The sequence below is a fragment of the Drosophila rhopaloa genome, unplaced genomic scaffold (genome assembly GCF_018152115.1).
Source record: "Drosophila rhopaloa isolate 14029-0021.01 unplaced genomic scaffold, ASM1815211v1 contig_3, whole genome shotgun sequence".
Classification (NCBI taxonomy): Eukaryota; Metazoa; Arthropoda; class Insecta; order Diptera; family Drosophilidae; genus Drosophila; species Drosophila rhopaloa.
The window spans coordinates 9,367,314-9,384,369 of NW_025335123.1; the positions used below are offsets into that span (position 1 = coordinate 9,367,314).

General features: G+C 43.6%; 1 protein-coding gene across 1 annotated transcript; it reads right to left on the reverse strand.

The window, feature by feature from the left end:
* Positions 1-6,990: 6,990 nt before the first annotated feature.
* On the reverse strand, positions 6,991-16,198 carry LOC108045046 (probable histone-lysine N-methyltransferase CG1716). The gene is made up of 5 exons (XM_017124221.2): positions 11,716-16,198; positions 9,916-11,649; positions 8,805-9,862; positions 8,583-8,745; positions 6,991-8,518 (listed from the first exon to the last, which is right to left on the reverse strand). The coding sequence occupies exons 1-5, from the start codon at positions 15,949-15,951 to the stop codon at positions 8,354-8,356; spliced, it is 7,356 nt and encodes a 2,451-aa protein (XP_016979710.1). The 5' UTR covers positions 15,952-16,198; the 3' UTR covers positions 6,991-8,353.
* Between the last annotated feature and the right edge of the window lie 858 nt (positions 16,199-17,056).

Consider the following 17,056-nt stretch of genomic DNA (forward strand, 5'->3'; position numbering starts at 1 on the left):
GACTTCTTTTCATTTTAGTTAAAATATTTCCTTTTTTTTGTTCCGGTTTGTTGCTGCCAGCGTGGAAATCACATTAGGGCATAAAAAGGGGGCGGCCTTTCCACCAAAAGTTAAACTTACTCTTCTAGAGATGGTAATTTTAATTGTTGAGTACAATTTTGAGATGAAATTTAACATCAATTAATATGATAATAATAAGTGTTTATAATATAATAATAAGTGTTTTTTGGCGTATTTTTTGCTATTTTTTTTATTAAATATTTGTGAGCAGAATAAATCCTCAGGAGAACAGTTTCAAAATACCATAAGCCCATAAAGTTTTTTGCGAATATTGTGAAATTTCATTGGTTTATTCCGCCTATTTTTATCATAACCTATTTAAATACCTTAAGCTTTCATTGTCTTAAAATTGGGTTTTGCCTTTTGAGACTAACACAGAATATCCCAGCGATCAGCTGTCCGTTTATTTGCATCGCTTCAGGACGATGTCCTGCTCTCCTCTCTAAGCCAGGACAATGAGCCTACATTCCAGCCCCACATAATCGCATTAGGCAAAGTGAACTGGAGTCTAGAGGCATTCGGTAGATCTGTGTATCTGTGTATACTTCTTTATTGGCCCACTTCCGGTGAAAGTTTGGTAGCCACAGCCACGACGACCGTACTCAACTTGAGTCCCTCTCTTTGTTTTTTGGTCGCTGAATTTTTAAGGTTTTTGTATTTAAGTTCTTTTTCCTCGTGGTGTTAGGTCTCTAGGCCTGCCACTTTTTACACCGAACCAGAAGTGCACACGGTTGAGTGGTTGGGGCTGCAGAAGTGCCGAAAATCGCTTTAAATCAAAATAAATAAAAACAAGAGAGAACGCTATAGTCGGGTGCCCCGACTATCAGATACCCGTTACTCAGGTAAAGGGAGTGCGAGGGAGATGGAGATAGAAACTTTGATCACGCATAACTTTTTAACGAATGGTCCGATTTGAAAAATTTCTTCTACATTTCGATAGGTATTGATAAACACAATAAAACTGCATTTTTACTTTTCCGAAATATTTAAGTTTTTAAAATCGTATATAAGCGATTGTGGGCGTTAAAGGGGGCGTGGCACCTTTTTGAAACAAACTTGCGCTGCGTAGAAACTCCTAGAATCTGCATGCAAAATGCCAATCTTCTAGCTTTTATAGTTTCCGAGATCTCAGCGTTCATACGGACAGACAGACGGACAGACAGACGGACAGACGGACAGACGGACAGACAGACGGACAGACGGACATGGCTAGATCGACTCGGCTAGTGATCCTGATCAAGAATATATATACTTTATAGGGTCGGAAACGCTTCCTTCTACCTGTTACATACTTTTGCACGAATACAATATACCCTTTTACTCTACGAGTAACGGGTATAAATACATGACTCGGGGCCCGGAAAACGCTCATCGGCGGGAGGTTCGGCGGTGGGAAAAGAGCCCCCTAGTTTATGCAAACGGGAATTAACTTAATTGAGTAGCGCGAACAGCACAAAACGGGGAAGAACCGGCTCCAAAGTTGGTCTGTGATGTCTATAAGACACTGGCAACTCTGCGATGTTACACATTTTATTTTTCAAACTGCCCTTGTGATTAATTTATTTGAAATATTATTTATTTTACTTCAAAATATTACAAACAAAAAATTTCAAATAAGAAAATGTTCTCTAAACTTTTATACATAAGAGTTCAAATTAAATGGCTAAATGGTTTATGTTTTTGAAGAACATTAAAAATGATCGGAAATAGTTGAAATATACACTTTTAGCACTTTCAAACTTGCATTTGACCAATATAACCCATTTATCGTATCAAAGTGCGTTGGCATATATTCTTATAAAATAGCTATTATTTAAATTAAAAACTAAACAGGTTTTTAAATCATATAAATGTTTTTCCTTTTTTTTTGGATTTTTAAAAGTGTTATTCAGCCATAATCAGTGGCTCAAACTGAAGCAACTGACTTGAGCAGAATCTGAATCAGGGGCATCCTCCAAGCATGAGAAATTACAGTGAAGATGGCAAGGAACTACCGGGAAAAATGGGGATGGAAAGGGAAGGGTACGAGTGGCAGATTGGGAGGCAGCCAAGGTTACTGTCTCCCCCGCGTAATTGCGCATAAAAATGAAGCGATTTATATGCGCGTATTTTTAATGTTTCATAATTGGGTAAGCCCATCAGATGGCGAAGGAGCCAAAGGATCCACAGGAGCCGAAGGAGCAGGATCTGGTGGAGATGCGCCTGTGTGTGTTACCTTATCTCTTCTGTAAAGTGATATGTTAATGTTTGTCATACGCACACACACACACACACACGCGAGCCATATTAAATGTCAGCTCTTCCTTCAGCCGCAGTCATTTCTTTTCCCTCTCCTTTTTCTCATTTCTCCCAAAAAACGACGAAACTTTAATAATACAAGGACACTTAAATATTTAAGGAGAAACAAGGAAAACAGGTTTCACTTTTACCCAAATAAAATGAAGAAAAATTAATTTTAAAACACCCACGTTTTGAATGTTCATGTACTTTAAATAAAGTATTCTTAAAAAAGCATTCAAGTTCATAATAAATTAAATTATGGCACTAGCCACCAATTGATAGTTAGACTGTTTCGACAGAATAAAACCTTATTAATAAATCAACTTTTCGCAGACTTCATAAAAAGTTTGTAAATAGTAAAAAATATAAAATAAAAAAAATTAATAATATTTTCAATAGTGAAATTTATAAATTTATAAAAATGTCTCGTTGTTATCAAAACAAATGAAAGTGCCAAATAAAATAAGTTTATTTTTTGCACATTTTTAGTTAAATTTAGATTCATAAATTGTGAAACAATTGCATACAATTTCCTCATTCAACTCAGCAGTAAATACCTTTAATTTCACATTGAATTTAAATTAACAAGAAATTGATTAGAGGAGTAATAATGACCAAGGGCAAACAAAAATTAATTGTGCGCACAGTGGCGAGCAATTAAAACTTCCTCGATTGTCCAATGAAACGTTTTATAATTACAATCGCTCACACACGCAGCGAGGATGATTTCCCTTTGTAATGGCAAAACCAATGATAACATCTCAACTGAAAGTGTCAAACACTCAGCTATTTATTGGCAAAATTGCCATAAATGAGTGTACAACTTTTCGCAACGATTGCACCAGGCGATAACGATAATCGCACGCTGATGATTTTCATAAATAAGCCGTAATTCATTTCTTAAATTAACAACATAATGCCCGGCATTATTTGTATTCATTCCTTCGAAGTCCATTTCAGGGATCCGAGCCACTCGCCGGAGTGTTCATTAAAATTGAAAAATGCCACTTTAATGAATTTATTTGCGACACTTAACACAAGCGCAAGTAAACAGAGAAAAATTATGTTCATTAACATAAAAATTTCGCTTCTTCCACTACAGTGGCCATTGTTATGGTCGCCCCAGCTCCAGATGTTCCGCTGCTCATTGTGATACACTCACAAAAATTAATAGTTATTATCAATTTGTTGAATAAAACAAGGCAGTTTTCGAACTTCATAAACAAAAGAAATACAGTTATTATTTAAAATACTGGTAATACCATTAACTATTAAACTATTATGTTATCAATTTAAAAGTAAACTTTTATTTAAAATACAATTATTGGAATTTTAATTTTTAACTAATTACTTACATAATACAAATTATAAAAAAAAATTTCATTGGTATCCATGTATAAATACTTGATTTTCTTGAGTGTCCTTGGAAGCGGACTTGAAGTACTGCTGACAGTTCGTGGGTTTGCGGGTTCGTCTTGGGGTTGGCAATTGTCATTACCGTTTCGACCTATTGTCAAAGCTGTTAGTCTGCAATTGATGAGTCAATATGTCAACGACTGACAGGTCACGTTGCATCGCAGCCCCCCATTAACTCCCCCTCCTCACTTTTCTTTGGTCCCCCAACATTTCTGCATTAATTTTCAAATAGTTAACATTCAGAGTTTCAGAGGCAATTGCTTGTAAGGTAATTTAATTAATGCGAGTTTCAATCAGGGAACCATTCTGTTGTAATCAGTGTCACTGCGAGGAAGGCATTTATTTATTATTATTAACACTTTTATGATTTATTGGGGGGAAAATGAAAGCAGTTAGGAGATGACACATGACCAAGGCATTAAGTAGGGTTTGTTGTAGATAAGAATACTTTATTGAGTACTAATCAAAGTAATAACTACTCAAATACTGATGCAGCTAGTTGATATACAGGTTTTCAAACTAAGAGAATCGCAACCAAAATTGGAGTAACTTATTGTGGAACCTTAATTTAAATTATTCGATTTTTATACCCTTGCAGAGGGTATTATAATTTCAGTCAAAAACCAAATTTATAAGGATTGGCCGACTATATCCTATATAATTAATTATATGACCGTTACTTTCACTCCCTTGCATTATAAAAGAGGCTCTACCCTTATATGTCAAACTTAAAAGAAGTAATTTTAGAAAATATATAATTATTTCTAATTTTCCGATGAATTGTTTATCGTTTACCCAAAATTGAACTTCGAGAGTCCATAACCTTACCAAATTTAAGCCGATTCCAAAGTGGCATACCTCTAAAGACTCGTGATTCGATTCTCTAAAAATCTGCATTCAAAATTTTAATTTTTTTTATTTAACGTTGATCAAATTTTTGACCCATTTTCATGTCAGTTATTTTTAATTTTCCGATGTTGTGCAATACAGTGACTCAAAATTGGATTTCGAGTGTCCATAACTTTACCAAATTTAATCCAATTCCAAAGTGGCATACCTCTAAAGACTCGAGATTCGATTCTCTAAAAATCTGCATTCAAATTTTTCAATTTAACGTTGATCACATTTTTGACCCATTTTCATGTCAGTTATTTTTAATTTTCCGATGTTGTGCAATACAGTGACTCAAAATTGGATTTCGAGTGTCCATAACTTTACCAAATTTAATCCAATTCCAAAGTGGCATACCTCTAAAGACTCGTGATTCGATTCTCTAAAAATCTGCATTCAAATTTTTCAATTTAACGTTTATCAAATTTTTGACCCATTTTCATGTCAGTTATTTTTAATTTTCCGATGTTTTGCAATACAGTGACTCAAAATTGGAATTCGAGTGTCCATAACTTTACCAAATTTAATCCGATTCCAAAGTGGCATACCTCTAAAGACTCGTGATTCGATTCTCTAAAAATCTGCATTCAAATTTTTCAATTTAACGTTTATCAAATTTTTGACCCATTTTCATGTCAGTTATTTTTAATTTTCCGATGTTTTGCAATACAGTGACTCAAAATTGGAATTCGAGTGTCCATAACTTTACCAAATTTAATCCGATTCCAAAGTGGCATACCTCTAAAGACTCGTGATTCGATTCTCTAAAAATCTGCATTCAAATTTTTCAATTTAACGTTGATCAAATTTTTGACCCATTTTCATGTCAATTATTTTTAATTTTCCGATGTTTTGCAATACAGTGACTCAAAATTGGAATTCGAGTGTCCATAACTTTACCAAACTTAAGCCGATTCCAAAGTGGCATACCTCTAAAGACTCGTGATTCGATTCTCTAAAAATCTGCATTCAAATTTTTCAATTTATCGTTGATCAAATTTTTGACCCATTTTCATATTAGTTATTTATAATGTACCGATGTCTTGTAAAAGAGTGACTTAAAATTGGACTATGAGATTCCATGACTTACCAAAAATTACCGACATAGCTACATTGTTTTTAGTAATATAGGCATACAAGTTAAAAAGGTGTTTTGTAATATCTGCAAGGGTAAGCAAACTTCGGCAAGCCGAAGTTTATATAGTTCATATTGATATTTTACTTTGTATTTGCTTAAATACCCTTTTGAAAATTATCAATATATTTCTCGTGCATTAATAAATTGCATTAAGTTATTTGTGCGATATCCCAAGGATACGGTAGCAAAAACAAGTGTAGGAGTGGAGAACCCCTTTGAAGGGGGTGTAACTCCCCGTATTCCTTTCAGCCCACTCCTTGATCCCCACTCAAGTTTAGTTGGAGAGGCGGTGAAGAGACCCTGCAGCTGTTGGCCCAAGTCGATTGGATTGTAATCGAAACGGTAAACTGGTTCGCACTCTCATGTGTTCGTCGGTTGTCCAGGGGGGTAGTGGGGGGGGGTCGATGGAGGAATGGGTGTTTAACGGGTCAAGAGGTCAGGCCACTAGCATTTACACTGTACACGATGCACTCTAACAGTTCTGGGAACTTGATCTTGTGCAATTGGCATAAATTGCATTTTATTATTATTTTATTCGGATTATTAAGTATATGAGACATTTAAGCATTTTAAAAGAAAAATCAAATGTGAAAAAATATTTCAATTGTACCTTAAGCTACCAATTATTGAAAACAAACTATCAACAAATTTGACTAGGATGTTATCCCTGATTTAAGATGTTTAATAGTTTTTCTCAACTTTAAGATACATAATTGATTCAAAATTTAAATATAGTTTTTTACTCACTTAAGGTATCAATTTGTTTCAAAAAAAAAAGTGTTAGGTAATTGTTAAGGTCAATATGTACAGTATGTTTAGCAATTTAATAAGCTTGTACTGTTCGATTTTGTGAGTGTACTTGCTGCAATTGCTACTGAGAAACCTCAAAGATCTGGACCCCTGTTGACCAGGGGGAAAGGTGGTTAATTCAATTGCTTAGGCGCCCATTGGACAGGACCAACAATCCGCTCGGCAAATTGCTTAATGCTCCAAGTCACGTGTTCGCCCGTTCACCATATTGCCACCGCTTTCTGCGGTTAATTTGCCACACTTTGCCATCCTGCCCCGAAACGCTGTGATTCAAATGCCCCACCATCCCAATTCCCCCCTGCTTTTGGACAGATTTCCCCCATTAAGTCCATGGTAAACAGAGACACAGTGGCCGCTTGTTTGTCGCCTGGAGCTCAGGAGTTCCAAGAATCAAATTCAGATGAAAAAATAAAAAATAATATATTTATAAAAGAATATCGTTTATGAACAATTGTTTTTCGTAACTGCTCCCGATTAAAGCAACTTATTAAATTTATATTTAATAAAATTACATAATTGTATTTAAAAATTAATCCATTTTTTTTCACAACATAATTTCGTACACAAAACATGCCGCTTTCGGTTTTATTCGTAGTCGTTACCTTTGGCACTAAGTCTAAGATATGCTTACATACTATGGTTCTAATCTGCGCTATTACAGTACTTTTCATTTATTAAAACATTTAAATATTGTTAAAATGATTATTTTTTATTTTTATTACAAAAAAAATATTTCCAAGGCTCAAGATGTCAAAAAGAAAAAATGCTTAATTCCACAAGCCGAAGCTTTTATATCCTTACATCTGTAAGTAAAATAAAAATATATTATTCTCTAAGACGAAATATCGTCGTTACAGGAACTTAAAATGTATGTACGTAAAATATGGAAAGGTTTCATATAAGGAATTTATTGCTCTCGCTCGCACTTAAAGTGAATTTTCTTGCTCTCTCTTTTCTTTTCATGTTCAAGGAGTGTAATATTATCTTATTATATTATATAAATAAAAAAAAACTATTTTACCCGATCAACATCTAAACACATTTGCTTTGAATTAGTAGATTGATTTAAGGTCTAAGTTGTTTTCGTCAATAAGCTAATATGGGGAAACATCCAAAAGTATTAAGCCACGCAATAGACATATGTGCTGAAGATAGGGTCACGCAATCGATATTATTCACAATCTTATATAAACGACTTTGAACAAGACGTTAAATTCGGTGTGCACTCGTTAAGACGATCCCCTTCCCAAACGAAAATTCTTTATTGTTTAGCCCTTTATTATCTTGAGTTTTTGAATAGCCAACATGGCTAACACGAACATCAAAATTTTATACGTTGGAATATTTTATAAGTAATATTGAAAACTTAGCAAATAATACATTTTGGAAGCTTGTAAATAGCAAAAAAATTATAATAATTACCTATGTTTGCAAAATATGAAATTACACCAATAATTTCCAATTATAGCTTCCAGCTTTTTTAATTTTTTTTCCAATAATTTTTCCGTATATTTGTTGTCTATGTCTATTTCCACGATCTACAATGTTCTAGTTATGTTTAAATAAGACTCTACCGACTTCGAGGGGTAGGTCACACGCTAAGGATCTTAATTCTAGTCTAGTGTGTACAAATGACGTAAATGTATAGTTTTAGTTCCATGTGGGATTTGGTTCGGGTTGTGGTGCAGAAAGAGAAAACGTCCTGGGGTTCCTTTCCCCCCCATTAAAATTTTGCTCCTTTACGGCTAGGTATTGGAGTTAAAATATGGTACTCTCTGCTGGTTTTCGGTAGACGCGGCCCTTTTTACGCATGTACTGGTTAATGAAGTCGTAAGATTTGTGCTTGACGGATTCCGTACACGACAAAGGATTGCCGGTCAAGTCGCAGTACCGTACTTCCTTGGTGGTAATGTGATGGCTTAGCTGCAAATGGGAAATAGACGAGTGTGAGGAAACTGTCGCAAAAAGTGGGAATCTCAGAACGCACCCTCTTGATCAAGAACTTGTAATCCTCGTCGCTAGTAATTCGACCCAACTGACAGCTGTCCTTGCGATAAGGACGCAGGAAATCGGCCACATGCCCGCTGATTTCGAAGCGGAACTTTTCGTGTGCCTCGCGTCCGCTCGTGGTAGTCAAAAGGCTTTGGGAACTAAACAAACAAGCATTATATATATATTCTCAGAAGGTTATGTCCAACAAACGACTCACCTCTTGCCCTTCTTGCTGCGGTGCTCCTGGCGATGCTTCTTGACCGGCACATGCGGTGGCATCGGTAACTTACGCTTGGTGGCCGCTCCACTCGCCTGGGTCCCCTGACCGGCCGACTTCCCGAGAGCAGCGAGAGCCGCGTGACTGGTGCTCGGTGCCAGATTAAGTGAATCGAGTTCCTCCACCTGCGCCACAGCCCCTTCTACCACGGGCAAGTCCGCAGCAGCTGGGGCATCTGACGCATCCTCGTCGGAGGAGTATAAATAGGCCTGGATGGGCAGTGAACTGCCGGCGGTAGTTGCATCTTCTGGATTGGCCGAGCAATTCGCAATCGAAGCAGGTGTCGCTGTGACGTCGATCCTGCGCCTGCGGAAGAGCTCCTTGCGCCGGCGGATCTTCTCCTTATTCTCCTTGTACTTCCGGGACTCTAGCTGATTGTACAGGCGGTCCTCGTCTCTCCTTGGACTGATCACACGGATGGAGACGAGGCGGCTGCGGCGCAACTCGCGACGCTCTCGTACCTTGGCCTCGACGTATTGGGCCAGGGATTTGGAGCTAAGCGAGCCCACATAATCCATGTCGACTTGGATGAGCTCGGTGGCCAGGAGCGCGGGATCGATCTGAAGCTCATGAAGCGGCTGCTGTGTGGGATCCTCATCCACCAGCGTTTGAAGTCGCTGCTCCGGACTGGGCGGCTCCCATTGTGATATCCGGTCCCGCAGGTTGTAGTAGTAGATATCGCCCTCGCTTGTCATCCGCCAGTGCCAGGCTGGCGGCAGGGGATCCACTCCGGCTGGCAGCTTGTACTCCACGATAGGGGAAACAGCCTGTCCACCATCCACTTCAGGGGAGAGCAGCGCGTGCGACAGCAGCTTTGTGCGCTGCGGTGCTGGCACAGGCATGTCCTCGCTGTTGAACCATTCGCGAGTGTCCGCGTTCTGGTAGAAGGGCAGCTGCTTGGGATCTGTGTTCAGGTCCACGCCGAAGAACTCGCAGCGCAGCTCATGCTCCCGCCAGTCCTCGCTGCAAACACGCTTTTCAGCCTCGTCCAGGGCCACCTGGAAATTGAAATGCGTTATGGATGAGCTATTGCCCCGATCTCCGTACTTACCTTTCTCTCGAACAGACTGCGGCGGAGCTCCTTGGACAACGTGCGCCTTGGCTCCGTAGAGGGTCCCATGTCGGGCCTTCGGCGACTGTCGTTCCTGGCCATACCATCCATGGATCCATTATTGCCCTTCGGCTGGGTGGTTATCGTGCATATCGTGTTGTTTCCACTCATGCGGATTGGTTTGCTAATTCGGCTGCTGGTTGTGTCCCGCCGAAAGCGATCCTGTCTGAAACGATCGCCGCTGCTCTCCCGCTCCCGTTGATCTTCCAGGGCCGTGCTCGCATGGACGTGCTTCTGCTGGCGATCCGCCTCCCGTTCGTGCTCCTTCATCTGCTCGATCCGCTCGCGCTTCGGAATGCGAAAGATCTCGGGCAGAGCTTGCCATTTGTGAAGGAGGGCCACCATGCGCTTGTGGAGAGCCGCCTGCGTCTGGGCCTGATCCCCGTCTCCCGCCGCAGGCTGCCGCTGCTCCAGACCGTTGCTCCACAGCTGGACACTCTGGTATACGCGACTGTCATTAAGCATGGTGCGATTTGGAATAGGTAGGGATTCAAGGGTATCTAGCAAAGCCATTCTCAGCTGGCTATCGTTGCCGCTTTCGCTTATCCAAGCGTGTAGCAATCTAAGGCCATGGTAGTCCAAGAAAAGCCGTCGACAGGGTAGTTCTCCACGCGAGAGAACGCCCAGAAGTTGAAGACGCGTCTGCAGGAGCTTGGCTCGCACCATGCAGCGCGAAAAGCGCAGCGTGTCGAGTTGATTCTTCAGCCCGCTGCGACTGAGCAGTGACAGTTCCTCCAGCACATCGGGATCCTCGAGCATGGCATGGAATTTGCTGACCTTCGGCTTCCTTGAAGCCTTCTCCCCTGATCCTGATGAACCACCAGCAGTGGGTTTCAGCCAGCGGCCAGCCTTGTATTCACGATCTTTGGGCTTGGTCTGCTGCTCCTTGCGTTTGCTTTTGGTGGCCAGGGGCAACTTCACCTTCAGCTTGCACTTGGGCTTTGCTTTTGCACAAATCTTACGGAGCTGGCCCTGCTCCTCCTCCGGCTCCGGCTCCAGTTCCTCCTCCTCCATCTCCCCTTCGCTGTCGCTATCCGCATCCAATTGCTCCCCCTCATCGGAGTCCGGTTCGCCTCCTATCCAGCCTCTGCAGTTGGCTGCCTCGCAGTAGCAACGCTGTGCATCGCGGCCATACCGCTGATACTGGTAATCGAAGGTGATCTCCTCACCTGGTTGAATGGGCTTCACGCTAAAGAAGCCAATTCGCAGCTCTCCGTTGACCGTCCACTTCTGGGTCTCGGCATTCGGGTCACAGCTGTGGTTGATGTACCGCGAGATGTTGCCCTTGGAGGTGGCGTCAATGATGGCCTCTCCGCGCAGGGCCATGAAATAGTAGTGACGCTTGCGATCCTTCGAGTACAGATGCTGCCTCCGCTCAAACTCCTCGCTGTCGATTACCTCTCCCACATACTCCATGATGAATTCGCCCGGCGGCATTTGCAGCTCCGCCGTGATGCCGCACCCCTTCTTCTCCGTGCGGAAAACCCGACATGGCCAGCACTGGTGCTGTTGGAAGCGCTTGTTTGTGCACCGCTGGCCGTTGGTGCACAACGGTCCGCACTCGATCATCAGCATCCGGTTGATGCAGCCGGCGCCGCAGCTTAGATGTCCCTGCGCCTCCTCGTCGCCAGTAAGGAAGCAGTCGCACTGCATCTCGGCGTTTTCCTGACTCACCTGGGACGAGAATTATGCATTGAATGAGTTATTGCTGAGGATCAGATGTGGGTACTCATTACTCACCTGCCTGGCGCATCGGTAGTAGTTCTCCCTCAGCGGCTGGAAAGTGTTGAGCCCCTCGCTGCGCAGAAACTGCTCGTTTATGGCCTCGATGTTGGCCAGCTCAGCCAGCTGCTCGTCCATGCTGATCGGCGCCTGGGCCATGCTGGCCACGCCTCTTCCCTGGCTAGCCCGTTGTCCCTGCGGCTTCTGCTTGATCCGATGGGAGCGACGCACTCCTCCGCCGCCACTGTTATCCTGAAGAAGGTTGGTAGTGGAGGCCGAATCCTCCGGGTTGGACTGCGTTGGAGAAGGAGAGGGCGTTGTGGCCGGGGTCTCCATATTGGCCACTCGTTGTGCAAACTCTTCCTCCTCGGTATCTGGTTCTCGTTTGACATCCTCCTGACCCTCCTCCCGCTGGTCTTCCTCAACTTTGTAATCGCGCTTGAGGAGATTCACCCCGTCTTCGATGAACTTGGCAATATCCCTGAGGGGATTGGGAGGCTCCAGATTCGGTGAAGTGTGCACATCCCAGCGTCGCATCTTGCTTCCCGAAGAAGTGGACTCGGACGACTCGGTTTCCATAAGTGCCGCATGTAGAGATTCCGCTGTCTTCAGTGCTTTCTTTTTCTGGGGTCCTTGAGAAGCACTTGAACTGGAGTCCAGCGAATTCTGGCGGCTCAGCGATCCCTTGCCCGCCTTTCGGCCCCTCTTTTTGCAAGAAGTCCGTAGAAGGGTATCATGCAGGGGATTCGCTGATGCCTTGGGATGCATCGAGAAGCGACGCTTGGTGAGCGGGACCGGAGTGGCGGTGTCAGCTTGACGATCCTCGCAGATGGTGTTCCGGCGCAGGTCCAACTTAGAGCCACCGCCCAGCTCAGGGGAGGCTGTCTTGCATTGGTTTCGTTTCGAAGAGCAATCTGATGAGGAGGAAACAGGCGAACTGGCTGCCACCAGCTCCTCCGTGGGTGGGCTGCTATTCCTGAGATCTTTTGCTTCCTCAGAGATCGTGCTGCGCCTTGCATTTAGCTTTTTCTTGGCCTTGGACCGCTTCATCTTGCCAACTGGCGTGGATACATGGGTGGAATCGGAACTAGGAGAGCTGTTTCTCTCCGGCTTGGGAGAATCCTCATAGATGGTGTTGCGGCGTGTGCCGGTCTTGCCGCCTAGCGACTTCTTTTGGCCAAGAGCCGGCGTGGATGAAGCAATGGGGATGGGGGAGTCCACCTTGGGCGGTACTTTCTTCTGCTTCTTTTTGCTCTTCTCCTCGAGACGCATCTTGGCATTCGCTTTGTCCATGGCCTTGAACATGGCATCGCACTCAACGAAAGCTGGAGAGAATTTATCCTTGGATTTGCAGGAAGGTGTAGAATAGTCGCTGAGGGGCTTCTTCCCAGCTTGTTCCTCTTTGGGAGCCTCAACTGCAGTTTCATGGGGTGTTGCGTGATCTGGTGGTAATTTCGAGATCTCTGGCGGAGCAGATTCTGGTAGTGGTTTTGTTGGCTCGTTCTTCTCCGCAAAAGAAACTTCTGGTGGGCTTTTGGCAGTTTGTTTATCCTTTTGATTAGTATTAGTAATGGATTTCTCCAGTTCCTCCATCGCTAGTAAAGTACATTCTGATGGCGACTTTTCCTTTACAATTTCTTTTGGCTTTTGCTTAGCTAGAGTAATTTCTGGCAAACATTTCTTCGTTTCCATTTCCTTCTCAAAATCAACTTCTTTTGATAACCTTTCTACCCCTTTTTGCTTATCAAGCGTACTTTCCGTGGGGGACTTCTCCGATTCCTTATCTTTTTTAAGCGATACTTTTGAATACGTTTCCAACTCAATAGATTCTTCCTCCTTTTTAACCGCAGCTAATGGTGATGATTTAGGGTTATCCACCGGTAAGGATTTTTCAGTTTCTTTTTCCTTTTTTAAAGATATATCCGTTAGGGATTTCTTGAGCTCCTTCTTCTCTGTGACAACAGATTTCTTCGGTTCCTCTTTCCTTTCCTTAATTTCTGGCAGGGATTTTGGCACGGCGGCTGCCTTCTTTTCGCTGGCAGACTCAGTCTTCAGTGCAGTGATTTCAGTCGGGCATTCAGTTCTCTCCACCTCCACTTCCGTTTTTGCCACTGTTAGCAGTGACGCCTGATCGCTTTGCAGTTCTCCAATTTCTTCACCTTGGGTGACAGGTTCTGGAAATGCCTTTTGAGCCACCTTGGTGTCGGCTTCTATTTGCGGAATCCGTTTGGCCTGGGGAATGGCTCCCACTGGTTTTAATTTCTTTGCGCTTTCTGATTCGGGCATATCGTTCTCCGACGGCTTTGGATGAGGCTCATCTTTTTTCTCCGACATTTCTACGATTTCTTCAGACGATTTCTTCTCAGGTAGGACAGTTTCTATAGGTCGTTTTATTTCTGAATCTAATTTATTACCCAGTTTCTTTACGGGCTGAACATGTATGGTGGTCGCTGACTTAGCTCCAGTAATCTCTGCTGCCTTTGGGACATCTTTGGTGATAGATTCTGGTTTTGTAACACCTTTGGTGACAGATTCTGGCTTCGGAACAGCCTTGGTGACCGTTTCTATCTTGGAAACAGTTTTGGCGACCGGATCTGGATTCGCGACAGCTTTGGTGACCAATTTTACCTCTGGTATAGCTTCTGTTTTCTCTTTCAGTTTAGGCATTGATTCTCCCGAGTTTGGAGTAATCTTTTTAGACTCCGGAATAAGGATTGCTGGCTTCGGCGAAACTGGCTCGGTCTCTGGTGTCCCTAAAGCAACTGCAGGGACGGATTCCTGCTTGGTAGTGATTGTCTCCTGCATTGATTTCGTCTCGACTTCGACTTCCTCCAGCTCCATGTTCTCGATAGTGGGTGACTGCGACGGCGAAATGAACTTGGTACTGAGGGACTCCGGCTGACTTAGACTGTCCTCGATGAGATCTATCAGCATATGCTGCTCCTCCTGGTCTTGTGACTCCTCCGCGTCCAGGATCTGCTTGCTACTCTCGGCAGCAATCTCGGCGAATGTCTCCTCGAGGGTCTTGCCCAGCCTGCTGCTGCCCCTTGGCTGCGCGGATCGCCTGCTGCGCCGCGGAGCCGGAGAAGAAGACTCGGCTTCCACTTCGCCTTCTGGTGGGGTGGCTCTCTCCGCAGCTGCTGCTGCCGCATCCTCCTCGTCTTCGTCGTCTGCTGACCACAGGCTGGGCGGTCCACTTAACACCTCCACCATTATCTCGTCGAGATCTTGTTCCGCGTCGGAATTTTGGCCCTGCTTGGCAATGTCGATTACTAGTGGCTCCCCTTCGGCTTGGGGTTCATGTTCCTGCTCCTCTGCTTTGGGACTCTCCGTTTCGATCTCGATGAATATGATCTGCGAATCGGAATCAGAGGTATCCCCGGCAACGACAATTCGCGACACCTCCTGCTCGTTTTCGGGCTGCTCGTCAAGCGCATTCTCATCCTGCAGGGCAGGCGGCTCCACCTCCGGCGACGAAGATAACGGCGAGCTGCCCATGACCATGTCCCCGGAATCGGAGGACTCCTGCCTGCGCACCAAATTCAAGCGCTTGAGGGAGACTCGCAGCTTGGACTTGGGCTTACGTTTAACAAAGCCAGCTGGATCCCCGCTGTCGCCACAGCTGCCGGTGGAGGTGCTCGTGCTGGTGGAATTGGTGTCCGAGTCCGAGCAGCTGGGCGCAGCAGTGGCAGGTGACGAAGCCACTTCCATAGGGGGCTGGCTCTTCCGCGGACGACCCCGCTTGCGGGCGGCCACCACTGGCAGGTTGGCCAGCGTGTTGCCGGGATTGGCGCTCGGCTCGCTGGTCACCTGGGCCACAATCAGGCTCTGGGTGGGCCTGGGCTTGGCGAAGATCTCCAGAGCGGGCGGCGGCGGTGGCGGCGGCAACGACTGCTGACTGCTCTCGAACATGGAGAACAAACGACTCACGGATGAGGTCGACGGGACTGGCCCCGACGAACTAGGACCTGGACTCGAGTCGATGCGTGCCTCGATCTGGATTTTGTGCGCCTTCCGGTTCTTGTTCAGCAAATCGCGAACGTCGAACTTGATGATCTTCTTGCGCGAACTGCGGCGGCACTCGTTCTGCCCGCCATCTGCATCCTCCGGCGGAGTGGGTGACGGATCCTTGGGGGGATTGGGCGGCGGATTGGGGGCGGACGCATCAGTGGGAGGCGCTATTTTCGGCGGCCGCCCACGTCCGCGGCCACGTGACGCAACTGCAGCTGGATTATTCGATGCGGACTCCTCCATTTCTGGCCAATTCTGGAGGGCTGCAAATGGAATTCACAACACAACTTCTTTTTTGGATTCGATTTGGATTCCAATTACAGCTCAATCTGCTTTTTTTGTGTCATCTCGAATTTACAGCTAACTACTGCACTTGCTCTCACATTCATACACCAACATCCTTCCCTTCGATTTTTTTGTTGCTCTGCTTCTTATTCTGCTCTTTTAATGTGCTCTTCTCCCTCCCCCTTGTTGTTTACGCACTGGCAAGCGGACAGTGCTGGAAAATGTTTGCGGCTGTGTAACTCGGTTAGGTACAATTTAACAGTGCCTAGGTAAATAAAACACAAATTGATACCTAATACCAAATATATCTAATAGGCCGATTCCACTGGCCACAAGCGTTTCTAGTATTTAAAGCATAAAAATACTAATACCTATCGATATTTGGACAGTTTTAGAAGCGCCATCTTTTGAGTTTTGATGCATATTTTGAAAATAATATATGTTTTGATAAATAGAAAGTAGTTCGATGAAAATTCACATTAACTGAGCGGCGGAAACAAATTGTTAAGTATGTATCTAAAATTTAAGTTCAAAGCAATGTACATTAAACATATTTGCCAATGGGCACATTCAATATGTTAAAAAATTGTGGCAATGGTATCAAGATTTCCTTTTATATAAAAATGAAACAAAAATCACAACAAATATATATCACAACAATATATGTTATGTACGAAAAATAAACATTTATTTAGTATTGTAATTGTAAAATATCTTGTATCCGTACCTAGACAGTATTTATTTATTTGTAAATTTTCTAACACTACTTATAGAGATGACTGGGGTCAACTATCGGCAGAAAGAAAACTCAGTTTAATGTCTTATAGCATTGAATATAATAAATAAACATATATTCGTAACAAAATGATTACTAAATTATAACTATTGCCAAATTAAAATTTTAATCTTTTTTCAGACAGATCTTTGGGCTCGCTTTAAAATTAATGGTATTAACATAAGCAGAATATTCCACATAGGAATTCAGTTTACCATGTCGACCACTGTATGTTGTTCCATTCCAGTGTTCCAGTGGTTTCCACTGTTGGCGATTTATGGTCACTCG